General features: G+C 47.5%; 1 protein-coding gene across 1 annotated transcript; it reads left to right on the top strand.

Moving 5' to 3' along the window:
- The first annotated feature begins 5,611 nt into the window (after positions 1-5,611).
- On the top strand, positions 5,612-26,991 carry LOC117872775. The gene is made up of 11 exons (XM_034761572.1): positions 5,612-5,657; positions 5,737-5,828; positions 7,330-7,357; positions 7,641-8,041; positions 9,771-9,892; positions 11,674-11,783; positions 13,355-13,367; positions 23,390-23,466; positions 24,954-25,154; positions 25,281-25,681; positions 26,719-26,991. The coding sequence occupies exons 2-11, from the start codon at positions 5,807-5,809 to the stop codon at positions 26,958-26,960; spliced, it is 1,617 nt and encodes a 538-aa protein (XP_034617463.1). The 5' UTR covers positions 5,612-5,657; positions 5,737-5,806; the 3' UTR covers positions 26,961-26,991.
- The last annotated feature ends 18 nt before the right edge of the window (positions 26,992-27,009 follow it).

The following is a 27,009-nucleotide window of genomic DNA, read 5'->3' as shown; positions in this document are numbered from 1 at the left end:
CCATACAAGGCGAGGTTGCAAAAGAGAGCTGGAAAGTTCCAAAAAGACCCTAACTCTTGACCTGTGTTGAAGCCTAATATGGTCACTATTGCTTAAGTATGTGTAATTTGTTTGTGGTTTCAAGGTTTAAAAGTTACTGTATGCTTTGCTTCGGGGGAGCAGTTCCGATAAATTTTTCCACAACAGTACCTTCTTTGCGTTTTGTCAGATCTGCAGCGAAAGTGTTCTTAAAATGAACATGTGCTCGGTCATTATCAGAGACTGCTATAACATGAAATATATGGCAGAGCAGGGGACATACAATTTTCCCCCAAGGAATTCAGTCACAAATATAATTCATGAATTATTTTTTTAACAAGTGTTATCAGCATGAAAGCATGTCCTCCGGAATGGTGGCCAAAGCATGAAGGGGCATACAAATGTTTAGCATATCTGGCACGTAAATACCTTGCAATGCTAGCTACAAAAGTGCCATGCAAATGCCTGTTCTCACTTTCTGGTGACATTGTAAATAAGAAGAGGGCAGCATTATGTCCCGTAAATGTAAACAAACTTGTTTGTCTTAGCGCTTAGCTGAACAAGAAGTAGGACTGAGTGGACTTGCAGGCTCTGAAGTTTTACATTGTTTTGTTTTTGAGTGCAGTTATATAACAACAAAAAATCTACATTTGTAAGTTGCACTTTAACGACAAAGAGATTGCACTATAGTACTTGTATGAGGTGAATTGAAAAATACTATTTCTTTTGTTTATCCTTTATACAGTGCAAATATTTGTAATAAAAAATAATATACATTTTGATTTCAATTACAACACAAAATACAATGTATATGAAAATGTAGAAAAACATCCAAAATATTTAATAAATTTCAATAGGTATTCAATTGTTTAACAGTGCGATTAAAACTGCGATTAATGTTTTTGAGTTAATCACATGAGTTAACTGCAATTAATCAACAGCCTTAATATATATATTATATATTATTTAATATATATATTTTCTATTCCCCTATCCCCAAGTAACACCAGGCCAATTTGAGGGATCTGGCCACTTTTATTAGGGTTTGGGTTTGCCCCTTGGTACTCAGTTTCTGGGACTAGAACCATACCCCACTTGGTTTCAGTCTCCTCAGGGCATGCCAGTCTATGCCTTCTATGGGCCCTGATCGGACTAAAAGTCCAACGTTTTATCTGGTCCCTATGTACTACTCAGGTCCTCCTCATTCAGGCTGGATAGTGTAAACTGGCAGTTCGGGATTGTTGTGAGTGACCACAATGTGAGGATTTTACTCCCACTTGTCCTGTATTTTATTACGTCCTTGGTGTCTTTGGTTATGAACGAGTACACAGTCATCAGGTCTGATGAGAGCCCCACTGGACTTGCGATTATAAGTCCTTTTCCTACTTTGGGCTGTGTATTTAGTTGTACTGAGAGCAACTTCACAGGCTGTCTTCAGCCTGTCATAGTGACCTTTGACCCAGTCATCCAAATTGAAAAGATGTTCTGATGCTTCTCTTGCAACGCCCTTAAGTTAGCCACCTGTGCAGGAATCAGCCCTTGGAGCATCGCTTGAACTGGAACTGGCAGTTTCCCATCACATCTTTCTCAAGAAGAGATAACTTGTTCTCCCTTCTCCCTCCTTGTCACCTGCAGCTCATCTCCACTCTCTTCAAATGTCACCTTCACCTGAGGAACCACCTGCTCAGGCCAATTTATCTCTGCAACTCTGGGTTGAGGATGCAACGCCACAGCCTTTGCACTTGAATTTAGAAAACACTCCCTGGATGGCCTTAGTCAATACTTTGGCTGGCTGGAGCCCATTAGGTAGGCTTGCCCCAGATGTAGGCTCTACAAGCACTCAATATCCATATTTCCTGGTACCCAGCAGCGTTCATCAAGGATCTTCCTGCTCCAGGGAGGAATAACTGCCTTCTGTCTTCCAGCCATTTTGACATTTTGGGATTATGGATTGAAGAATATTCCACAGTGTGTGTCCATGCAGGCTGTCAAATGCCTTTTGGAAATCAATGAACCTGATGAGGAGGGTGTTACCATGCCTAAGTGGGTCACAGCTGAGAATGCCAGAATCAGGACAGACTGTATGATATGGGTATCAGAGGGGTAGCCGTGTTAGTCTGTATCCACAAAAACAACGAGGAGTCCAGTGGCACCTTAAAGACCTACAGACTTACTTGGGCATAAGCTTTTGTGGGTAAAAAAACCCACTTCTTCAGATGCATGATGTATGATATGGGGCAGATACACCCCAAATTGGTGGTTTATTCTATCATTTGGCACTAACCTGGTGAAATCGAGGCCATTTATCTATGCCAAAGGTCACAAGCCTATTGTCAGATGCTACCGGTGTGGTGCTTTGCTTTCTCCTGTGTTGATATCACTCGGCTGCGTGCATGTGCTCGCAGAGAACCCCCAATGACCACAGACTCTAGTAAGGTACGAAGGCACCTCGGCCAGGTTTATTGCGACCTTGGACACAATTGCAGTTCCCTGTAGGTTTCTTAGCCTAATTCCGGGCATATTACGAGAAAGTGCCTCTTGGCAATGGACTCAGCTCAGTCAATGGCAGGACTTTCCACTGCCCCCTCGGCTGGACAAAGACACCCACTCAGGGATGCATTCTTATACACAGATACAAACAAGTTATACATCACTCCTGACGTATTGAGGTGCAACCCCTCTACGCAGCAAGGTACAACCCCTCTACGTAGTAAGGTGCCACCGCTCACCTTGTACATGTTGGTTCGATCAAAACAACTCTATCCATCATTTTACCCTTTTGCCCCCGTCATTGCGATGGGTTGGCCTGTTCCATGTTATCTGTGGAATGTTCCAGCATAGTGTGTTCTGTACTTTAACTTTGCTAGGTGAATATATATTTATGCAACATCAGCCCTTTTCCTGCCAGCTTCTGTGAGCAGGGCCTGCCTCTGGCTCACAGCTTAACTTTGCTTTATGTTAGCAAAGTCTTGACCATTACTTTAGTTTAGGCCTTAGGCCTCATACCAGGCCTCTGATACCAAGGTTTATATCTCAGGGCCTCCTCTTACTACACCTATAACTATACTTGACTGTACTTATACTAGCTTGCTTAAAGTACTGTCTTTCAGGATACAGGCCTGTAGATTCCTTGCATTACAGCTGAAAATAATGAAGGCAAGCCAGCCCTATAAGCTACATGTTGAAATTATTTTGCTTAGCTTTAACATTTTGCAACATAATCAGGCATAGTTATATAGTTATAGTTTTTGACATTTTTGCTATAACATTCTAATAACTGTATTTAAAGGTGCAGACAAGTCTATACAAACCCAAACAAGAAATTGACATTTGTTAATATCACCATTGCGTTAGGGCTGTCAATTAACTGCGGTTAACGAGTGCAATTAACACACAGTACAATTAACGCGTTAATTTTTTTAACACATGTTAATCACAGACTCTCTGGGCGGGAGGGCAGCATGAGCTGCTCCGGAGAGGCGCCGCCCATGGCTCAAAGCAAATGGGGCCAGGCTGTCACTCAGGAAGGCTGGTGGCTTGGCCTGGTGCTTGGCGGGGGGAGGAGGACGGTGTGTTGCGGGGAGCTGGTGGTGGTGGCTCGGTCCAGTATGGCTGGGGCAGGCGGGCTGGGGCTCCTCTGGTCATGGGGGCCCCTCAGGGCTTCTCCTTTTATGGCTGTGTGTGTTTTTTCGGGGTTCTGGTGTGCGGGGGTGGACGCGCATTGGGCGGAAGGGGTGGGCTAGTCAGCTAGCCTCCCCAAAGCCCATGCTTTGAACTATATGTAATGATCAGTGGGTCAGGGAAGCGTCTGGTGTGAAGAGATTACTCTGGAGTGGGGACACCCTTGACCCTGTCATAAGTGACCATGACAGGACTGGGGGACAAGCCCCCCCAGGAATACTGGGCCCAGCCTCATTGGGGTTACGAAGACTCTGCCACATAGGAGAGTGGAAGGGGAGTCCTTGAAGTCAGGCAGGCCTTTGGGTAAGGGGAGGTGGAGCAAGGACTCAGATCCTTTCGCTAGTCCATTTCAGCGGGGTAGTGTATAAGCCAGGAAAGTTTCTTACTGCGGGAGCACTCCCCCGCTTACACATGTACATCAGTCTCTCTCTCTCTCTGAGGCCTCTGAACTTAATTGGAAGTGTTCCATTTGGGAAGATCTTGAGCGCTGCAATGCAGCCTAGGAGATGACACCTCCCATGATGCCTGGGGGGAGAGAGAGAGAGCGAGCAAGCCAGAGCCTTCCACTTTCAGGGAATGCAAAGAGAGCATGCGATGGGCTCCATTTTGGAGAGGAGCTGAGATTGCTTGATGGCGCTCTGTGCAAACCAGATGCTTCCATTAGAAAGCCAGAAGCTGCTGCTGAGAGCCTGCCGGGGCTTCTATGAAGCAAGGAGCCTCAGAGGCTCTTGTGGGCTTCCTTGGAGCCCAGGCAGAGACTCACTGTTGTTATGCCCAGAGCTGGCTTAGGTGGGGCCTGTAGTGAAGGCAGTGTGAGTAACCACCACCCTCATTTGGGAATAGGGTGACCAGATGTCCCAATTTTATGGAGACAGTCCCAATATTTGGGGCTTTGTTTTATATAGGCTCCTATTACCCCCCACCCCCGTCCCGATGTTTCATACTTGCTGTCTGGTCACTCTATTTGGGAAGGTGCTTGCAAGGGGTGGGGATAGCAAAGAGACTTCAAGGGGTTGTCCTGAGAAGAGGTGGAGTGGTGTTGTCATCTAACAGAACCCAGAGTTGCTGACGTCGGGTTAAAACAACTCGTCTTCAGAGGAGTGCAGCTTGGAATGATGCCACATTAGAATGACTCTGCCTCTTGTTGCCTTGGCTGGTCAGATTTAGTGGAGCAACAGAGTGCTGTCCTCAGCTTCATGACCTTCAAGTGCATTTACAACTCTGAAATCCAGAGGTCCGGGGTGGGGTAAATGGTGGCAGTGTAAATGCAAGTTAGATACCTTTCATTTACTGCTGTAAAGTATTTGTTAATTGATTTATCGAACTGCCCCCTGCTGATTTAAATTAGTTGTGACATTTAATCGCAGTCTGTTATAGCATGTTTCCTTAAAACGTTAAGTAAAGCTGTGTTAACTCTAATCTAAGTGCATATTGGGGGTATATTGTTTATAATTGGTATTTCTGAGTTAGACCCAATGCACAGATTAGCTCAGGTTTATTCCTGGAGGCTCCCAAGGCACGTCATTGTGTGTACAGGGCCCAGTCAGGTGGAGGCACAGCCAATTTTAGTCTCCTTTACAAGTAAAAGGACTGCAGCGGAGGGGTAGGTAGAGGATTTCCTCCTATCCAACATCACCATTGGGATACTTCTTTACTGTCAACAGCATCAGGTGCTCGGGCATACAGGCAAGTGTTGCCAGCTGCCGACTAACCCAGGGAGGAAAGCGGGGGGAGGGAGGAAGAAGGAGTGAAGGAGGTCTACACAAGGAATGCAGTTTACATCTGCTCTACTTTTGCTTCTACTTCTGCCAATGGGAGTGCAGTTGGGGTGGGGTCGACTAGCCCCGGTGGCCAATGGCAGGACAGGGATTAGATTTGAAGTGCTGCAGGGTTGGGTGGAGGCACAGGCACAGGACGCAGGCAGTGTTTGGTGAAGGCAGGGGAGGAATAGAGCTGAGGCAGGATGCTCTCTAAAATTAACTAGAAACTGTTGGTCAGCATGCTGGGTTCTCTAATCTCTAATGTTTCTGTTAGCAGGAATAGAAAGGAAAGAGAGAAACACACACCAGTAAAACAAGACACAGCCTGGGAGGCTGTAGTGAAAGCCATGGCCACTGGCTGGAACAGAGGTAAAGATGCAGAGAGAGTGAGTGTGTGTGTGTGTGTGTAAATATATATATCCATACAGTACAAGTGTGCATTTATATGTGTTAAAATCTATATGACTTTATCAGCATATGTATGTGCATCTGTATGGCTGTTATGACTCTATGTATATAATATATAGTAGATACCTCAAGTCTGTTTATCTCTGAGAGTTTATTTATACCCCAACTATATTTTTAGTTACTTTATCTTTATTAAAAAGTTAGTTAGTGACAATAAAATGATTTTCTTGCTTAAATCCCAAAAGAGTGATTCTTACAAAAACAAAAGGTGAGAGAATACAGCAGAGCTGAGGCAGTCTAGGTTACAAATTACAAGAGATACATGTACAATGTTATAGAAAAGATATATATATATATATATATATATATATATATATATTTATTTAAATTAGTACATCCCATTGGACCCATCTTCCCTCAAACAGCTCCGATTTTTGTGTGTGTCTATATCTGTGTGTCTGTCTGTATAGGCTTATCTGTATTAGAAAACTTGCACCAGTGTAACTAACTAGTTACACTGGTGCAAGTTTCTTTATAGGTATGTGCTTGTGTTCTTTCTAGGCCTGATCCAAAGTCCATTGAGGTCAAGGGGAGTCTTTTCACTGATTTCAATGGGTTTTGGATCAGGCCGTAGGTGAGTATGTGTCTGTGCATGTCTGAACATGTTTTGACTATGCCTGTGTGTAGGCTCCCAGATTGAGTTGAAAATGGTAGAATCATGAAAATGGCAGACAAGAAAGTACTGATGAAGGAATTTTAAAGATACAGATTCTTTGTTACGACTAACTCCTGATGCTGAGGAGGAAATGAGAAGTTTAAAAGTGTCCCGTGCAGTTTGCTCTCAGTGTTCACATGGCATGTCAATCCTGTTTTGTCTCATTGAGATTCTCAATACAAATAACAAGGAATGGTTATTCTGTTCCAAAACAGAACCAACCTGAGCATGTCACCTGAGAAATCTCCATTTTTAAAACACTATTAATTTTATTTTCAAACTTATTACTGGCAGCATCCACTTTTTAAAATAAAATAGAGGTTTAAAAAAGAAGAAAGGAAAGAACAGATATTTGGGCATCGGTGGGATCTTACAGTTATAAATGACATTTTGAGGGCCTGAGTCCCGTTGATTTCAGTGAACTTTGGACCATGTCTTAGATATTATTAATGTTATTTTATTATTTATTAATAATGATGATTTTTCACTGTTCCATAGCAAGTAATGGGCATTCTCCCTCCCTCACTCATGATTAAATTAGTGGCCATATTGAGGGCCAGAATGATCCCTTATCCGCCTCCACTATCCTCAGGATACTGCACATTAGCAGGGAGTTGCCTTCCTCAGGAGTACTGATTAGCAATTGTCCATTGAGAACAATTGAGGGCCACATGGTCCCAGGGACTTTTCCTGTCTTCCACTGTGTTTCTCTCTGTGCACCAGGTGACTCTATTCTCTTTCCCACAGATCATGTATCCAGAGGCATCACACAGGGGTGAGAATGAAAGCTCCATACCCACATCCTCCACATGATTTACAGAGAAAGTGGGAGCTGGGAAGATTCAGATCTCACTCCCCTCTCATCCGTGTGATACTGGATTTAACTCTCCATCTCTTTCTTTTCTCCCATCACTATCTCTGAATCTCCCTCTATGAGTTCCGTTTCCATTTATCTGTGCCTCCTTCCCCTCCCTCTCATTTTTAACTTTCTGTGACTGGCAAGCTCTTAACAATAAAGCTGCAGTCAGTGACTCTTTGGAATCTCTCTCATGTTTCAGGGGGAAGATACTCCAGAAGACATTTATAGACAGTTATGACCCAAGTGTCCTTCGAAGGGTGCAATACATGTTCTATGAAATCAAGTGGAGCAATAGCAAAAGGCCCTGGCAGAGCTGTTGCCATAGCACTCGGACGGAGCATGCTGAAATCCACTTCATAGAAGATGTCTTTCAGGAGCAAAGATCTGATCCTTCTGCCCACTGCTCCATCACCTGGTACATGTCCTGGAGTCCCTGTGGGTATTGCTGCAAGCAAATCAGGGATTTCCTGAAGGACCAGCCTAATGTGAATCTAGTTATTTATGTAGCACGGATCTACTGGCACAAAAGGGAAATCAATCGTCAGGGTCTACGGAGCCTGATGAACATTGGAGTGTCCATCCGAGTCATGGACCTCCCAGGTAATGACTCATGGAGTTATGGGGACTACATGGGATAGAGATGGGACATGAGGCATTTTTCTTCTAGGTCTCTGGTTCCAATTCAGCCCTGGTCAGTGGCCATGGATGGCTCCACAGAAACTGTAGAATGGATTATGGAATCTTATCACTTCTAGGTCAGTGGTTCCAGTCTGGCCCCAAGTCTTGGGAGATAGTGCAGTGGGATTCAGAGCTTTTCCCCTTTAGGTCTCTGGTTTCAAACCTTTCCCTGAGTGCCGGTGACCAAAAGCCAGTAGCTGACAGCCATTTTTTGACCTATTTGAAACGTGCTGGTGTTTGCAGTCCAGTTCCTAGCAGTACAGATAAAAATCACTAAAGTCTCCATCCCTGCTGGCAGTTGCTGATCCCCTTGTCTCAGCAGAGAGGCTGAGGCATGAATGAGCCATGAAGAGCATACTTTTTACTGCTAGAGGCGCAAACTCAGAGCTGAGGCACACTGCTGAGCCATGTGCGTGGGTGAAGCTGGTATGGCACTGCCTCTGTCTCTAGTGGTCTATTCAGGGAATAAACAGAGAACAGCAGCCTCCTTCCCGGCGCAGTCCATCTGCCATCTTTCAATTTCATTTGAGAACATAGTATTGTATTGGGAGGTGTAGCAGGGTGACGACTCACTGGCACGGTGCCTCCTGCTGGTCGTCCTGGAAATTAGCTCTCCAGCTCCAGAGCACCCTCTGCTGGCCAATGTCCTGCTTGCCTCAGGGCCCCCCCCCCCGTGTCCCTCCTGGACCCCGGTGCCCCTTACCTCAGGGTTCTACCCTCTGCAGTACCCCCACAGTTTGGGTCTCCCCTTCCAGGGGACCCCCCCAACCCTCTATCCCCACCTTGCCTCAGTGGCTACTGCCAGTCATCATCTAGCCCCCGCACACTAGGGCAGACTGCAGTCTGTGAACCACTCATCATGGGCAAGGGGGGTTTGGACCTGCTGCCTTTGCCTACCCCTGGGCTGCCCCTCTGCAACCCCAGTACCTGCTTTAGGCCTTCAACAAGGCCTGCAGCCTGGGGAATTGCTAGGCTAGAGCTAAGAGCTCCCCAGCTCCTCTGGCATTCCCCCAGCCCTGCTCTACCTCAGGTACCTGGCTCAATTCCCAGGCAGCCAAATCCTTCTCTTTCCACTGCTAGAGAGACTCTTTCTCAGCCTTTGGCTCACAGCCCTTTATAGGGCCAGCTGTGGCCTGATTGGGGCATAGCCCCAGCTGTGGCTGCTTCCCCAATCAGCTTCCCTTATTGGCTTCCTGGAGCAGCCCTTTCCCAGGGCTGTTTTAACCCCGTTGGGGCCAGAGCAGGGTAACCACCCCACTACAGGATATCTTTGCAGCTTTTTTCTAATCTACCCCCAGAGTAAAATCAGCTCACCCACTGATAGTGTGCTGCTGCTGCTAATCATGAACAAATAGATGATATTTTACTCTCCCCTCAATACATAAATGACTTGTCTCAGGTGAATAAGTGAGTGAAATTTTGCAAGGCTGGTTTAATGAGACCTTCCCTGGACAGAAAGATGGAAAAGGCCAGGATAACATGAGGCCCAAGTGCTGTAGTGTCCTCAGCTGGTCCTGCCTAAGGGTGACCTAGCAGAAGCATTCTGCATGGCTCAAATTAGTCTCGGTCCCCTGAGATTGACTGACCTTTGTCTATACTGAGTCCACTGATACCTCCTTCAGCACATGACTGATTTGCTCCATTTTCCCAGATTATAGCTACTGTTGGAGAACATTTGTCTATGATGAGGACAAGGATGAAGATGATTATTGGCCCAGGCACTTTGCTCCATGGATAATGCTATATTCTCTTGAACTCCAGTCCATCCTTCAGGTCAGTGGAACTTTAGGGAGGGGGAAAGTGCATCCAGAAATGATCCACAGTCACATGCAGCACCCATTTTCTGAACTGGACATTTCCTTGGCCTCCTTTGAAATCTCCCTGGTTCTGTGAGAGTTTTTCCTGCAGCTGAGTTATAACACATGGTGATTCCCAGATGAGCTCATGGGGATGCTAAAAGGACAGGAAAAGGTTCTTCACATCTTTTGTGGCATTTAAACACCTCTGTGGTTTGCTTTATTGCAAAGCAGTATAAATGTAAAAAGGGTCCTGTCCTTTTAAGGGACAAACACAACAGGGTTTTCCTCAGCCAACGTATAAAGAAAAGGTCTAGAACGGGGTGGCCAACCTGAGCCCGAGAAGGAGCCAGAATTTACCAATGTACATTGCCAAAGAGCCACAGTAATATGTCAGCAGCCGCCCATCAGCTGCCCAGTTCCTCCCGCCTACCCCCACCAATCAGTGCCTACTCCCCCCTCCCACTGCAATCAGCTGTTTCATGTGTGCAGGATGCTATGAGGGGGAAGGGAGAGGAGCGAGGGCCTGGCAGGCTCAGGGAAAGGGGCCTTGGGGGAAGAGGTGGAGTGAGAGCAGGGCTTGGGGCAGAGCAGGGGGTTGAGCAGTGAGCACCCCCCTGCACATTGTAAAGTTAGCATCTATAGCTCCAGCCCTGGAATCAGTGCCTTGGTAAGGAGCCGTGTATTAACCTCTGAAGAGCCGCATGCAGCTCCAGAGCCACAGGTTGGCCACCCCTGGTCTAGAGCATGGCTAGGCAAGTTCCAGAGAGGGAAACCCCCCCCGAGTCCTTCTCTCAAATCCCATCCTCGACCTAGAGACCTTTCTTCCTGACCCTCCCTTGCAGACTCGACTTCCAACTCTACACAGCACATCCTTCTCTCAGGGCCCGTCTACAATAGCAAAACTGTTGTCAGGCCTCCCATCCCCCAATCAGAGCAGGTTAACCCCTTTCCCTGCCAACGTCTGGATGGGGTTTATATTCCCTCCCAGTAATGGGGCCACAGAATGTTTCATTGAACTCCCCTAAAATCTTCTCCATTTCCAAATCACCAGTGTCAGTGGTTGATCTGTAATCCACAATCAGAGCATGATGAGTAGAGCTGGTCAAAGAATGGAATTTCTGTTCTGTGGGAAATTCCAAGATTTTCTTTCAATCTACATTGGAACAAACCCGAAACTTTTTGTATTTTTTTATAACCACTCCTAGGAAGTGAAAGCAAGCAAACACACCCACTGCAAAAAGAACAGCCTGGTGACTAGAGCATACATGTGGAAGACCTAGGTTCAAGTCCCCACTCTGAATTAGACAGAATAGGGACTTGGACCTCAGTCTGCTATATCCCAGGTGAATACCCGAACCACCAGGCTACTGGCTATTCTGGGAAGGGTATCCTCCCTCTGTCTTTCTCTCTTTAAATGCCATTCTGGCCTTGAGAAATCTTCCTGGCCAAAGCTCCATCATAATAGATATATTTCTGAAAGACATTTTGGTTTTGATGAATCTGCTTGTTCTGATGAAAAACTGTTTAGTTGGAAAACTCCCCACCAGTTCTAATGATGAGTCCCTGTGACCATTAAGCATGCCATGGCACTCCTTTGAACTCACCCTGGTTCTGAATGAGATTTGAAGCATGGTGATTGCATTTACTGAGAGTTCCTGCCATGCCCATTAAATCCCAAAGTGAGTCTAAAGTGCAAATGTTAAACTGCCAACCTCCCAAAAAGAAATTAACTTCAGCTCCCATTTTTCTCACCAGAACATTCCATCTTGCTTAAAGATTTCATCAGTTAAGAACCAGACTCCAGTTTTCAGCCTATGTGTAGATGAGAAACAGAAAAGAGCACTCACATCAGCCAATCCCTATTAGCCGCCAGTATCCTGGCCTGGGCAGCCAACCAGTCTCTGGAAGCCATGAGTGTCTTGAACCAGTCCATCAGCTGCTAAGCAACAGAAACCAGTTGACAGGAAACATCAACCACATTAAAACTCCAGAACTGTGGGAGGGGAAGAGGATGCAGTCAGAATGGGTGCAACAGAATGACTGCTTTGCTATCACAGCAAGTTTTCTCAGTTGGTGGGTTACTCTTGCATGAGCTGAAAGAACATTAGAATGTTTAACTATTTCAATTTGATTTAGTTACTATTAGCCATTTCCTTGCCATTGCTTCAGCTTGTAGCCTTTTGAAAAGTGAATCATGTTTAAATGTTTAATGCTGTATAGTGACTGGGTCATGTTAGCACCTTTGTAAGGGTTTATTCCATCACAGTTAACACAAGAGTATCTTTTTTTATTCTGCAGCCAATGCTGTTTCACCAAATGAACATAAAACTGTATGATTTGCTTTGTGCAAGCAGTTTATAAGGAACTAACTCATTATGTATTTACATATCTAGAGACCTTAGAGAGGATTTATTTTCTGAGGTTATTTCTTTGAATTATGTTTCTCTTGTAGATTTCTAGATTTTACTTTGTATCATTTCTCAACATAACATTTGAATAAAATATCTATAAGGAAGCACTGCCTTTGTTCATTTTTACATGTTCAAAATGTAAATCGTATGGTACTCCTTAATAATCTCTGGTCAGTGCTAACATAAGAATGGTCCAATGTATGACATCACAGATTGTTCTAAGAGTTGATTAAGTGCTGGGGGCAGTTCTTAAAATGAATTGACATTCCAGAAATTAGCTTTACCAGTGTTTGATTTTCCTCTAGGCTTTCCCATGGTCCTCAAACTCCATATATTGTGTTCCTTTGTGAGATCATGGAAGGCTGATCACATCCTACGAATAAGAACTTCATATATATTCAGACATTAGGATGTATTTACATAAAGAACATATGGCAGTGTACAAGGACAGCAAATTGTTGCAGAGAATCTGCCCAGCTATTGTGACCCTAGCATCTCCCAGCAGACTGATGCTGGGGTTAGGGAGCTCCCAGTTATTCCATTCCTGGCCTCTCCCAGCAGAAGGTGATGTGGAGAAAAGAGCAGGAGACTCAGAGCAACTCTATTTCCAGCTCTTGCAGCTACAGGTGCTGTAGGGCCCAGTGTTTTGAAGTGGATTTGCCATGGAAGCTATGGCTGAAAAAACATACTACAAGTTTCAAGTGAAATTTCCCCCGTCTAGATGTCTGTGTCTCTCTCCCCTCTCTGTCTCCTTTATCTCCCCTCCCTCTCTTTTCAATCCCTACAATATCTCTGTCTCACTCAGTTACACACACCCATGAGAATTTTGGGAGATTCTCCCATCCCTAACTAGAGATCATCAAGGCTCCACAGTTTTTTTAGCTAATAACCAGTGTCCTCTGTGTGTCTAAGTTACCTCCTCAGGAGTCCCTATATAGAACTCTGATATATTTCTCCTTTCACCTCCCTTACATTCCAGATGACACACTGGGCAGAAATGAGGCAGTTCCCTTTGATCCCTGAAGTTTTAGTGACCAGGTATAGAAACAGAAAGAATAACATTTAATAAAATCATCCCACAGTCCCAAAGTCTGGTGAGATAGTGAGAGGAATTCATGACTTCTAGGGCAAAGACAGACAATAATGATGTTTTTGTGTGTGTGTGAGAGAGAGAGAGACAGAGAATCACTCCCTTGGGAGTCAACAAAATTGAAAAGCATTTTCAGTGGCTTTTACTGACCAAGTGATGTTTAATTTTTAAGAGTTAATTTTCCAGTGCTAAATTTATCAGTGAACATGAATTAATATTCATTGTGCCCATAACTGAGAATTTCCATACTGTTTCACATTTAGTTATAATGCTATTTTATAGCTGTTTCTGTAAGCGGGGAATAACATGTATTAAATAGTAAAGATATCTGAATTTCTTTCTGGTCATAACTAGGGCTGTCGATTAATCGCAGTTAACTCATACAATTAACTCAAAAAATTAATTGCGATTAAAAAAATTAATCGCGATTAATCGCAGTTTTAATTGCACTTTTAAACAATTGAATACCTATTGAAATTTATTAAATATTTTGGATGTTTTTCTACATTTTCATATCCATTGTATTCTGTTTTGTAATTGAAATCAAAGTGTATATTATTCTTTATTACAAATATTTGAACTGTAAAAATGATAAACAAAAGAAATAGTATTTTTCAATTTGCCTCATACAAGTACTGTAGTGCAATTTCTTTGTCATGAAAGTGCAACTTACAAATGTAGATTTTTTGTTGTTATATAACTGCACTCAAAAACAAAACAATGTAAAACTTCAGAGCCTACAAGTCCACTCAGTCCTACTTCTTGTTCAGCCAATCGCTAAGACAAACAAGTTTGTTTACATTTACAGGACATAATGCTGCCCTCTTCTTATTTACAATGTCACCAGAAAGTGAGAACAGGCATTTGCATGGCACTTTTGTAGCTGGCATTGCAAGGTATTTACGTGCCAGATATGCTAAACAATTGTATGGCCCTTCATGCTTCGGCCACCATTCCAGAGGACATGCTTCCATGCTGATGTCGCTCATTAAAAAATAGTGCGTTAATTAAATTTGGGACTGAACTCTTTGGGGGAGAATTGTATGTCCCTGTAGCGGGGTGGTCACCCGCTCCTGCCCTGAAGGGCTTGAAATCAGCCCTTAAAGAGGGCTGCAGGGGTAAAAGCAGCCCTGGAGAGGGCTGCAGCTCTGAATGCTGGGCTGATTGGGGAAGCAGCTGCAGCTGGGCCATGCCCCAATCAGGGCCCAGCTGGCCCTATAAAGGCTGGGAGCCAGGAGCAAGGGCTCAGTCTCTCTCTGCATTCAGAGAGAGAAGGGCCTGGCTGCAGGGAGCTAGAGACAGAGTACCTGAGTGGAGCAGGGCTGGGGACAGGCTGGGGAGCTCCAGCCTGGAAAGCCCCAGGCTGCAGCCTAGCAGAAGGCCAAGGGGTACTGGGGGTTGCAGAGGGCAGCCCAGGGGTAGGCCAAGGCAGCAGGTCCAAACCCAACCTTGCCAGTAATGAGTAGGCTGATACTGCAGTCCGCCCCAGGGTGTGGGGCTAGATGATGACTGGCAATAGCCTTATACTGAGGCGAGGTGGGAATAGTGGGTGGGGGTTCCCTGGGGAGGGGAGACCCTAAGACTGTGGGGTTACTGCCAGGGGGCAGCACCCCAGGTAAAAGGGCACCGGGGTCAAGGGAAGGTACATGGGGGGCCAAGTGGCAGTGGGACACCGGCCGGCAGAAGGTGCTCTGGGCTGGAAATCGAGATAATTCCCGGAAGTAACCAGCAGGAGGCACCGCAGGGGTGAGTCCAGTCCCCTACTCTCTTTTACCTGCATTTTGCCATATATTTCAGATTATCACAGTCTCAGATGACTAACAGATTTATTTGGGCATAAGCTTTCGTGGGTAAAAAAACCACTTTTTATGCATCTGAAGAAGTGGGTTTTTTACCCACGAAAGTTTATGAACAAATAAATCTGTTAGTCTTTAAGGTGCCACTGGAGTCCTTGTTGTTTTTGTGGATACAGGCTAACACGGTTACCCCAGGATACTTGAGTCTCAGATGATGACCCAGCACATGTTCATTTTAAGAACACTTTCACTGTAGATTTCAGAAAACGCAAAGAAGGTACCAGTGTGAGATTTTTTAACTGACCCCAGGTTTAAGAATCTGAAGTACCTTCCAAAATCTGAGAACTCTTAAAAGACCAACAACTCCGATGCAGAAATTACAGAATCCGAACCACCAAAAAAGAAAATCAACCTTCTGCTGGTAGGATCTAACTCAGATGATGAAAGTGAACATGCGTTGGTCTGCACTGCTTTGGACTGTTATTGAGCAGAACCCATCATCAGCATGGACGCATGTCCCATGGAATCGTGGTTGAAGCATGAAGGGACATATGAATCTTTAGTGCATCTAGCACATAAATATCTTGTAACGCCTGCTACAACAGGGCCAGGCGAACACCTTTTCTCACTTTCAGGTGACACTATAAACAAAAAACGGGCAGCATTATCTCCTGCAAATGTAAAGGAACTTGTTTGTCTTAGCGCCTGGCTGAATAAGAAGTAGGACTGAGTAGACTAGCAGGCTCTAAAATTTTACATTGTTTTATTTTTGAATGCAGGGTTCTTGGCACATACTTCTACATTTAAGTTCAACTTTCATGATAAAGAGATTGCACTACAGTACTTGTATTAGGTGAATTGAAAAATACTATTTATTTTGTTTTTTACAGTCAAAATACTTGTAATCAAAAATAAATATCAAATGAGAATGGTACACTTTGTATTCTGTGTTGTAATTGAAATCAATATATTTGAAAATGTAGAAAACATCCAAAATATTTAAATAAATGGTATTCTGTTATTGTTTAACTGTGCGATTAATCACGACTAATTTTTTTAATCACTTGACAGCCCTAATATGGGACTTGGATGTGCTGGTGTGAACATTCTGGCTCTGGCAAAATTTTAGCAAGTGGGAATATAAGGGGACTGTTGGCCCCTTACTGAAACTCAGTGGGGTTTTTTGATTGGCCTTCTCCCAGTACCAAAACAAAGGAGAAGGGCTAATGAGAAATCATGTTCCTGAGACTGACGGTCCCCAGGGCCAATGGAGAGAGGCCAGTGCTCCAGAGCAGCCGGATTGATAGGGCAGGTAGGCCAATGAGGGGATCAGGAGCCCAGGGCCCTATCGTCAGTGTGAGCGTATAAGCGGGGGAATGGTCCCGCTATTGTGGGGAACTTTCCTGTCTTCTGCACTACCCCGGTGAAGTGGGCTAGCGAAAGGATCTGAGTCCTCACTCCCACTTCCTTTACCCAGAGGCCTCCCTGCCCTTGAGGGCTCCCCTTCCACTCTCCTGTCTGGCAGAATCCTCGTAAACCCCGACAAGGCTGGGCCCAGGATTCCTGGGGGGCTCGACCCCCAACCCTGCTGTGGTCACCCAGGACAGGGGCTAGGGTGTCCCCACTCCGGTGTACTCTCTCTGCACTGGGCACCTCCCTGACCCACTGATCATTTCATACAATGTAAAGCAAATACAAGTTGTTTAATTAACAATTAATTTTAAAAAAGAATAAGGAAAAATGGGAAAGGTTAAAGGAAACACATCACCCCACTCTGTGGCAGGGAACATCACAAACAGTGTCTCTGGAACGTCAGGGCAGTTCACAGTCTGTTCCTTGTAGGTCCCAGGCCTGCTTCTCAGGCCCTGTCTGTGCTGCAGAGACGCTATGGGTTGGACACTTGCTCTGGCAGTGGCCACACGCTCTCAGGCTCTAGGTGGCAGGACCCTTTTTCCCAGCATCGCCCCTGCCCAGTCGGGGTTACGATCCCCCCCCACAAGTCTGGCCTGCAGAGCCTCTTGGCTCAGGCGTCTCCCTGTGCTGGGCCCACTGCCCAGGCTTCCCCTCCTCTCCCCAGCTGCTCACCGCACCCAGCTCCGGACGGCTCCAGCCCCAGCTCCAGCTCCAGCTCCACTCGGCCTCAGCACAGCTGCTGCTGCTGCTCTGCCTTCAGCTCCCTGGGCTGCTTCTCCGGCCTCTCTGGCTCTGGTTGCTGCAGCTCTGCCCCCAGGGCAGGTCTGCTCTCTCTGGGCTGTGCTCTGGCTTTGGGGCTGCAGCTCTGCTTCCAGCAGTTTAGCTCGGGCCCCTGCTCTCTCCTTAGCTCGGCTCCACTCTGTCTGACCCAGGCAATTCCAGTTCACACAGAGGACAGGACCCCCCTGGCCTCCTGACTCTCTGATTAGCCTGCCCGCCCTGTCAATCAGGCTGATCTGGAGCATTGGCCTCTCTCCATTGTTCCTGGGGACTGTCGACCCCTTCCCCTTTTAGTGCTGGGAGCTAGACACCCCCACTGAATGTTAGTAAGGGGGCAACAGTACCCTTACACTGGGAGCAGCAGCCAGAACCGGGGGGGCGGGAGAAGCAGGAGCCCGAAGGCAGAGCTGGGCTGGAACCGGGCAGCAGCAGCCAGAACCAGCTGGGGAGCAGGCGCTGGAGCAGCCCAGCCCTGCTCAGCCAGGCCCAGCTGAGTGGTTACAGCGGGGGGAGCTGCAGGCCCAGAGCTGGGGAGCGGACGCCTGCTGTGCCCCAAGTGACACCGGAGCCGGGTGCGGTGAGCGGCTGGGGGGAGCGAGGGGGACCCTGGGCAGAGAGCCCAGCGCAGGGAGCCATCGCCAGACAGGAGGCCTTGCAGGCCAGACTTGGAGGGAGATCGTGACCCCGATGGGGGGGGGGGGCTGACGCTGAGGTCCTGTTCCCTATAGCTTGAGGGCGTGTGGCCACCGCCAGAGCAGGTGTCTGACCCGCGGTATCACCGCAGGGCAGCCAGGGCCTGGGAAGGAAGTCTGGGAGGCGTGAGGAACAGACTGTGAACTTTTCAGAGACGCTGGTTGTGGTGTCCCCGTGCCACAGAGCGGGGTGATATGCTTTCCTTTAACCCTTCCCATTTTTTTTCCTTATTATTTGACAATTGCTGTTTTATAAATTGTATTTGCTTTGAGCTGTGGGCGGCGCCTTCCCTGGAGCTGCCGTTGACCCGCCGCTGGACACCTTCCCCGAGATCCCCACCACCTCCTCCACTCCACCCCCGAGGTCCCCGCTGCTCGCCATGGCCCTCCTCCTTGGGATGGGGGAGTGAGGAGGGACGTGGAGAGCCAGCAGCCGGTGGACTGAGGAGGCTTGGCCAGGCACTGGGACTGGCGGTTTGGCAGCAGGGGGCGGGGTCTTCAGGTGTGGGAGGAGCTGGCGTTCAGGGAGCCAGCGGCTCGGCCCGGCCCAACTCTGGTCGGGGGAGGGAGAGGAGGTTGGCAGCTCAGCCCGGTGCTGGGGCTGGCCTGGCACTTGGGGAGGCTGGTGGCTTGGCCTGGTGCTCGGGGGAGGGGGGGGAGCGGTGGGTTGGGGGGATCTGGTGGTGGTGACTCGGCCCAATGTGGCTTGGGCGGGCGGGCTGGGGCTCCTCCGGTCATGGGGGCCCCTCAGGGCTTCTCCTTTTATGGGTGTGTGTGTTTTTTCCGGGTTCTGGTGTGTGGGAGTCGGGGACCTTGGGCAGAAGGGGTGGGGCCAGTGGGCTAGCCTCCCCAAAGCAGGGGTTCACTCGCTGCCCATGCTTTGAACTATATGTAATGATCAGTGGGTCAGGGAAGTGTCTAGTGTGAAGAGATTAACCTGGAGTGAGGACACCCTCGACCCTGTCCTAAGTGACCATGACAAGACCGGGGGTCAAGCCTCCCAGGAATACCAGACACAGCTTCGTTGGGGTTACGAGGACTCTGCCACACAGGAGAGTGGAAGGGGAGTCCTTGAAGTCAGGCAGGCCTCTGGGTAAGGGGAGGTGGAGCAAGGACTCAGATCCTTTTGCTAGTCCATTTCAGCGGGATAGTGTATAAGCCAGGAAAGTTTCTCACTGTGGGAGCACTCCCCCGCTTACACATGTACATCAGTCTCTCTCTCTGAACTTAATTGGAAGTTTTCCATTTGGGAAGATCTTGAGCGCTGCAATGCAGCCTAGGAGACGACACCTCTCATGATGCCTTGGGGAAGGGGGGAGAGAGAGAGCAAGTGAGCCAGAGGCTTCCACTTTCAGGGAATGCAAAGAGAGCATGCGATGGGCTCCATTTTGGAGGAGCTGAGATTGCTTGATGGCGCTCTGTCCAAACCACAAGCTGCCATTAGAAAGCCAGAAGCTGCTGCTGAGAGCCTGCTGGGGCTTTGATGAAGCAAGGAGCCTCAGAGGCTGTTGTGGGCTTCCTTGGAGCCCAGGCAGAGACTCACTGTTGTTGTGCCCAGAGCTGGCTTACGTGGGGCCTGTAGTGAAGGTGTACCGATGCTGGTTCTGGCGGGTCCCAACTGAGAGAGTCAATTCAGGACAAATTGCTTAAAGCAGGGCAGTTACAGCCCAAGGCTGGGGTTTCTATGCACACCAAGGCAAACCAAACCAGCCAAACAGAGAAGACTTTGTTTTTACCCCACTCGCTAACCATAAGTCACACAAGCAATTCCCTTAGACACTCCAGTTTCCCAGTATCACCACCAGTGCCATTCGTTATGGGGACAAATAGTTATGAAAACCAATACCCCAGTAAAAGAAAAGAGGTTCCCTCGATCCCAAAGGACCAAGCCCCAGACCCAGGTCAATATACAAATCCGATCTTACCCACAAATCACACTGTTGCCAACCCTTTAGAATCTAAAGTCTAAAGGTTTATTCATAAAAGGAAAAAGATATAGATGAGAGCTAGAATTGGTTAAATGGAAACAATTACATACAGTAATGGCAAAGTTCTTGGTTCAGGCTTGTAGCAATGATGGAATAAGCTGCAGGTTCAAATCAAGTCTCTGGAGTACATCCCCAGCTGGGATAGGTCATCAGTCCTTTGTGTAGAGCAGGGGTCTCGAACATGCAGCCCGCAGGGCTATTTCCTGCGGCCCACCAAGCGGCCCGTGCCTGCCCCCCCCGGCCTACCTCCAGGCCAGGGGTGGGCAAACTACAGCCACAGGATTGCCCCCTTCGAGTCCTGCACCGCTCCATGAAGTGGCTGGCATCACGTCCCTGCGGCTGGGGAGGGGTGGGGGTGTGTGTTGCTCTGGCTTCCAGGCAGGCACCCTCCCCCCCCCCGCACCTCCCATTGGCCAGGAACAGGGAACCGCGGCCAATGGGAGCTTCAGGGGAGGTACCTGGAGGAGCGGCAAGCAGCGTGCGGAGCCCTGTGTCCCCCTCCCCCAGGGGCTGCAAGGACATGGTTCCAGCTACTTCCCGGAGCGGGGTGGAGCCGGCAGCTTGCCCTGGCCCCGGTGTGCGCCACTGCCACCCTGGAGCCCGAAGCCCTCCTGCACCCCTCTCCCCAACTCCCTGCCCTGAGTCCCCTGCCTGCACCTCAACCCCCTGACCTGAGCCCCCTGCCTGCACCCCAACCCCCTGCCCTGAGCCCCCTGCCTGCACCCAACTCCCTGCCCTGAGCCCCCTGCCTGCACCCCACACCCCTCCTGCACCCCAACTCCCTGCCCAGAGCCCCCTGCCTGCACCCCAACCCCCTGCTGCACCCCAACTCCCTGCCCTGAGCCTCCTGCTGCATCCCACACCCCTTCTGTACCCCAACCCCCTGCTGCATCCCACACCCCTTCTGCACCCCAACTCCCTGCCCTGAGCCCCCTGCCTGAACCTCAACCCCCTGCTGCACCCCAACCCTGTGCCCTGAGCCCCCTGCCACATCCCACACCCCTCCTGCACCCCAACTCCCTGCCTTGAGCCCCCTACTGCACCCCGCACCCCAACCCCCTGCCCTGAGCCCACTGCATGCACCCAATCCCCTGCTGCACCCCAACTCCCTGCCCTGAGCCCACTGCCTGCACCCAACCCCCTGCTGCACCCCAACCCCCTGACCTGAGCCCCCTGCTGCATCCCACACCCCTTCTGTACCCCAACCCCCTGACCTGAGCCCCCTGCCTGCACCCAACCCCCTGCCTGAACTTCAACCCCCTGCTGCACCCCAACTCCCTGCCCTGAGCCCCCTACTGCACCCCACACCCCAACCCCCTGCCTTGAACCCCCTGCTGCATCCCACACCCCTTCTGTACCCTGAGCCCCCGCCTGCACCGCAACTCCCTGCCCTGAGCCCCTGCCACACCCCTCATGCACCCTCTGGGGGGAGGGAAGGGGAGGAGTTGGGGTGGGGACTTCAGGGAAGGGGTTGGAATGGGGGCAGGAAAGGGGTGGGAAGAGGCGGGGCCTCATGGAAGGGCTGGAGTGGGGGCAGGGCCAGGGGTAGTGAGGGGTGTGTGTGTGTCGGTGATGTGGCCCTCGGGCCAATGAACTAGCCCTCATGTGGCCCTCGTGGTCATTTGAGTTTGAGACCCCTGTGTAGAGTTTCTGTTTGTAGCAAAGTCCCTCCAGAGGTAAGAAGCAGGATTGAAGACAAGATGGAGGAGCTGCAGCAGCTTTTTATAGTCTCTTGCCATGTGGTCTCAGCTTTCTTTGTCCCAAAGACAAGCTATCCAGCACATGGCATGGAAAAACCTCAGAGTACTGTCCATAGGCATCTCCCTGCATACCTTGTTGAGTCAAAAGGTGTATTTGCCTTCTCTCAATGGGTCAATTGTATAGCTGATGGTCCCTAATGGGCCATCAAGCAGGCTAGGCACAGCTGACAACAACTTGTCTGGGGTGTCACCCAGAAGCATAGCAAAAGTTTGAAATACAGACAGTATAGAGCCACTATTCATAACTTCAGCTACAAAATTGATACACACATATAAATAGCATAATCATAACCGGCAAACCATAACCTCTCCATAGACCCCTTACACGACAATCTTTATACAATATTTGCTGTAAATATATAACAGTGGTCACAACAGTGATCTAAATTACAGATTATGTCAATAACGTCACAGAAGGCAGTGTGAGTAACCACCACCCTCATTTGGGAAGGTGCAAGGGGCAGGGGGTAGCAAAGAGACTTCAAGGGGTTGTCCTGAGAAGAGGTGGAGTGGTGTTGTCATCTAACAGAATCCAGAGTTGCTGACGTCTGGTTAAAACAACTCCTCTTCAGAGGAGTTGTGCAGCTTGGAATGATGCCACATTAGAATGACTCTGCCTCTTGTTGCCTTGGCTGGTCAGATTTAGTGGAGCAACAGAGTGCTGTCCTCAGCTTCATGACCTTCAAGTGCATTTACAACTCTGAAATCCAGAGGTCCGGGGTGGGGTCAATGGTGGCAGTGTAAATGCAAGTTAGATACCTTTCATTTACTGCTGTAAAGTATTTGTTAATTGATTTATCGAACTGCCCCCTGCTGATTTAAATTAGTTGTGACATTTAATCGCAGTCTGTTATAGCATGTTTCCTTAAAACGTTAAGTAAAGCTGTGTTAACTCTAATCTAAGTGCATATTGGGGGTATATTGTTTATAATTGGTATTTCTGAGTTAGACCCAATGCACAGATTAGCTCAGGTTTATTCCTGGAGGCTCCTAAGGTACGTCATTGTGTGTACAGGGCCCAGCCAGGTGGAGGCACCGCCAATTTTAGTCTCCTTTACAAGTAAAAGGACTGCAGCGGAGAGGTAGGTAGAGGATTCCCTCCTATCCAATATCACCATTGGGATACTTCTTTACTGTCAACAGTATCAGGTGCCCGGGCATACAGGCAAGTGTTGCCAGCTGCCGACTAACCCAGGGAGGAAAGTGGGGGGAGGGGGGGGGCTGAGAAAGAGGGAAGGAGGTTTACACAAGTAATGCAGTTTACATCTGCTCTACTTTTGTTTCTGCTTCTGCCAATGGGAGTGCAGGTGGGGTGGGGTCAGCTGGGTCCGGTGGCCAATGGCAGGACAGAGAGTAGATTTGAAGTGCTGCAGGGTTGGGTGGAGGTACAGGCATAGGCACAGAGCCCAGGCAGTGTTTGGTGAAGGCAGGTATAAGGCAGGGGAGGAATAGAGCTGAGGAAGGATGCTCTCTAACTGTTGGTCAACACGCTGGGTTCTCTAATCTCTAATGTTTCTGTTATCAGGAATAGAAAGTGAAAGGGAGAAACACACACCAGTAAAACAGGACACAGCCTGGGAGGCTGTAGTGAAAGCCATGGCCACTGGCTGGAACAGAGGTAAAGTTGCAGAGAGAGAGAGAGAGAGAGTGTGTGTGTGTAAATATATACATATATGCTTGTGTGTCTATATCCATACAGTATAAGTGTGCATTTATCTGTGTTAAAGCCTATTTGAATATATGGGCATATATATGTATGTGCATCTGTATGGCTGTTGTGAATCTATGTATATAATATATAGTAGATGCCTCCAGTCTGTTTATCTCTGTGAGTTTATTTATACCCCAACTGTATTTTAGTTACTAACTTTTTAATAAAGATAAAGTAAGTGACAATAAAATGATTTTCTTGCTTAAATCCCAAAAGAGTGCTTCTTACAAAAACAAAAGGTGAGAGAATACAGCAGAGCTGAGGCAGTCTAGGTTACAAATTACAAGAGGTACATGTACAAAGTTATAGAAAATATATATATTTTTAAATTAGTTCATCCCATTGGACCCATCTTCCCTCAAACAGCTCAGATTTGTGTGTGTGTCTATATCTGTGTGTCTGTCTGTAGGGGCTTATCTACAATAGAAAACTTGCACCCATATTCTTTCTAGGTATGTGCATGTGTTCTTTCTGGGCCTGATCCAAAGTGCATTGAAGTCAAGGGGAGTCTTTTCAATGATTTCTATGGGCTTTGGATCAGGCCAGAGCTGAGTATGTGTCTGTGCATGTCTGGACATGTTTTGACTATCCCTGCATGCTTGTGTGTGGGCTCCCAGATTGAGTTGAAAATGGTAGAATCATGGAAATGGCAGACAAAGTGCTGATGAAGGAATTTTAAAGATACAGACTCTTTGTTACGACTAACTCCTGGTGCTGAGGAGAAAATGAGAAGTTTACAAGTGTCCCGTGCAGTTTGCTCTCAGTGTTCCTATGGCATGTCAATCCTTTTTTGTCTCATTGAGACTCTCAATACAAATAACAAAGGATGGTTATTCTGTTCCAAAACAGAACCAACCTGAGCATGTCACCTGAGAAATCTCTATTTAAAAAACACTATTAATTTTATTTTCAAACTTATTATTGGCAGCATCCACATTTTAAAATAAAATAAAGGTTTAAAAAAGAAGAAAGGAAAGAACAGATATTTGGGCATTGGTGGGATCATACAGTTATAAATGACATTTTGAGGGCCTGAGTCCCGTTGATTTCAATGTCCTAGATATTATTATTAATGTTATTTTATTATTTATTAATAATTATGATTTTTCACTGTTCCATAGCAAGTAATGGGCAGTCTCCCTTCCCTACTCATGATTAAATTAATGGCCATATTGGGGGCCAGAATGATCCCTTATCCACCTCCACTATCCTCAGGATACTGCACATTAGCAGGGAGTTGCTTTCCTCAGGAGTACTGATTAGAAATTGTCCATTGAGAACGAACAATTGTAGGCCACATGGGCCCAGAGAGGATGCATTGGGAGGCCTCCCTTTTTCTGTCTTCCCCCATGTTTCTCTCTGTACAGCAGGTGACTCTTTTGTCTTCCCCCCAGGTCATGTATCCAGAGACATCACGCAAGGGTGAGAATGAAAGCACCATACCCACGTCCTTCACAAGGTTTACAGAGAAAGTGGGAGCTGGGAAGATTCAGATCTCACTCCCCTCTCATCAGTGTGACACTAGATTTAACTCTCCTTCTTCCCTGCCTCTCTCTCTTTTCTTCCATCACTATCTCTGAGTCTCCTATCCTTCTGTGAGTTCCCTTTTCATTTATCTGTGCCTCCTTCCCATCCCTCTCATTTTTAACTTGCTGTGACTGGCAAGGTCTTAGCGATAAAACTGCAATCAGTGACTCCTTGGGATCTCTCTCATGTTTCAGGTGGAAGATATGCCAGGAGGATTTTGTGGAGAATTATGACCCAAGTGTCCTTCCAAGTGTGACTTACCTTCTCTATGAAATCACGTGGAACTCTCGCAGAAGGCCCTGGCAAAGATGGATCTGTAGTGCTGGCGGTCAGCATGCTGAAACGTACTTCCTGGAAGATGTCTATAGAAAGCTAAGATCTAATCCTTTTGTCCACTGCTCCATCACCTGTTACATATCCTGGAGCCCCTGTGGGTACTGCTGCCAGGAGATCATAGATTTTCTGGAGAAAATGCCTAATTTGAGTCTAGTCATTTATGTATCACGGCTCTACTGGCACCAAGTCGAAAACAATCGTAAGGGTCTGTGGAACCTGGAGAATATTGGAGTGTCCATCCAAGTCATGGATCTCCCAGGTAATGACTAAACCTCCCAGGTAATGACTCATAGGGTTACAGGGTCTGGATGGTTCAGAGGGGATTAGTGATGGGACTGGGGGCATTTTGCCTTTAGGTCACTGGTTCCAATTCATCCCTGGTCAATGACCAGCTGAAGTTGTATATTAATTATGGAACCTCTCACTGCTGAGTCAGCAATTCCAATCTGTCTCAAGTCTTGGGAGGATTGTGCAATGGGATGCAGAGCTTTGCCTCTTTAGGTCTGTGACTGAAAGACACTATCCGACAGCCATTTTGTGGCTTATGTGAAATGAGCTGGTGGTTGCAGGCAAATTCCTAACAGGGCAGGTGACGATCACTAAAACCTCCATCCCTGCTGGCACTTACTGATCCCCTTGTCTCAGCACAGAGGCTGAGGCATGAATGAGCTGTAAAAAGTGAAAGCCCCTTTTACTGCTAGAGGTGGGAACTCAGAACTGAGGCAGTGCACGTTGGTGAGCCCATGTGCATGGGTGAAGCTGGTTTGTTTGCCACTGTCTCTAATGTTCTATTCAGAGAATAAACAAAGAACACCAGCCTCCTTCATGGTGCAGTCAGTCTGGCACATTTCCACATTGTCAATTTCACCTGAGAACATATCATTATATTTAAATGTAGGGGCATGTGTTTGAAGCTGTTTTTAATCCAGCCCCAGTGTAAAATTGACTCATGCACTGATGCTGTGCTGTTGCTGCTAATTATGAAGAAATAGATGATATTTTACTTTCCTATCAATACATAAATGACCTGTCCCAGGTGAATAAGTGAGGGAAATATTGGAAAGTCAGTTTAATGAGGCCTCCCCTGGACAGAATAATGGAAAAGGCTAGGAGAACATGAGTTCCAAATGCTAGTGTATCCTTGGCTTCCGTCAGCTGGTTCTTCCTCAGGGTGATGTGTCTCCATGTCAGAAGCCCAAGGCATGACCTTGCTCCCTTGAGCCTGACTGATCTCTGAGTGGGCTGAGTCCACTGATGTCTCCTTCAGCTCATAAGTGAATACTTCCATTTCCCCAGATTATAGCTACTGTTGGAGAACATTTGTCTATGATGAGGACAAGGATGAAGATGATTATTGGCCCAGTCACTTTGCTCCATGGATAATGCTATATTCTCTTGAACTCCAGTCCATCCTTCAGGTCAGTGGAACTTTAGGGAGGGGGAAAGTGCATCCAGAAATGATCCACAGTCACATGCAGAACCCATTTTCTGAACTGGACATTTCCTTGGCCTCCTTTGAAATCTCCCTGGTTCTGTGAGAGTTTTTCCTGCAGCTGAGTTATAACACATGGTGATTCCCAGATGAGC

This window comes from Trachemys scripta, chromosome 1, assembly GCF_013100865.1.
Source record: "Trachemys scripta elegans isolate TJP31775 chromosome 1, CAS_Tse_1.0, whole genome shotgun sequence".
Lineage (NCBI taxonomy): Eukaryota > Metazoa > Chordata > Testudines > Emydidae > Trachemys > Trachemys scripta.
The sequence above is the reverse complement of the archived record's forward strand: the minus strand, read 5'-3'. Positions and strand labels throughout refer to the sequence as shown.

Bases quoted from the DNA above. Each gene is read 5' to 3' on its own strand.
- LOC117872775 (XM_034761572.1), top strand. From the start codon at position 5,807: ATGGCCACTGGCTGGAACAGAG. The intron at 5,829-7,329 runs GTAAAGATGCAG...TCTTTCCCACAG, and splicing joins GGCCACTGGCTGGAACAGAG to ATCATGTATCCAGAGGCATC. The intron at 8,042-9,770 runs GTAATGACTCAT...CCATTTTCCCAG, and splicing joins CCGAGTCATGGACCTCCCAG to ATTATAGCTACTGTTGGAGA.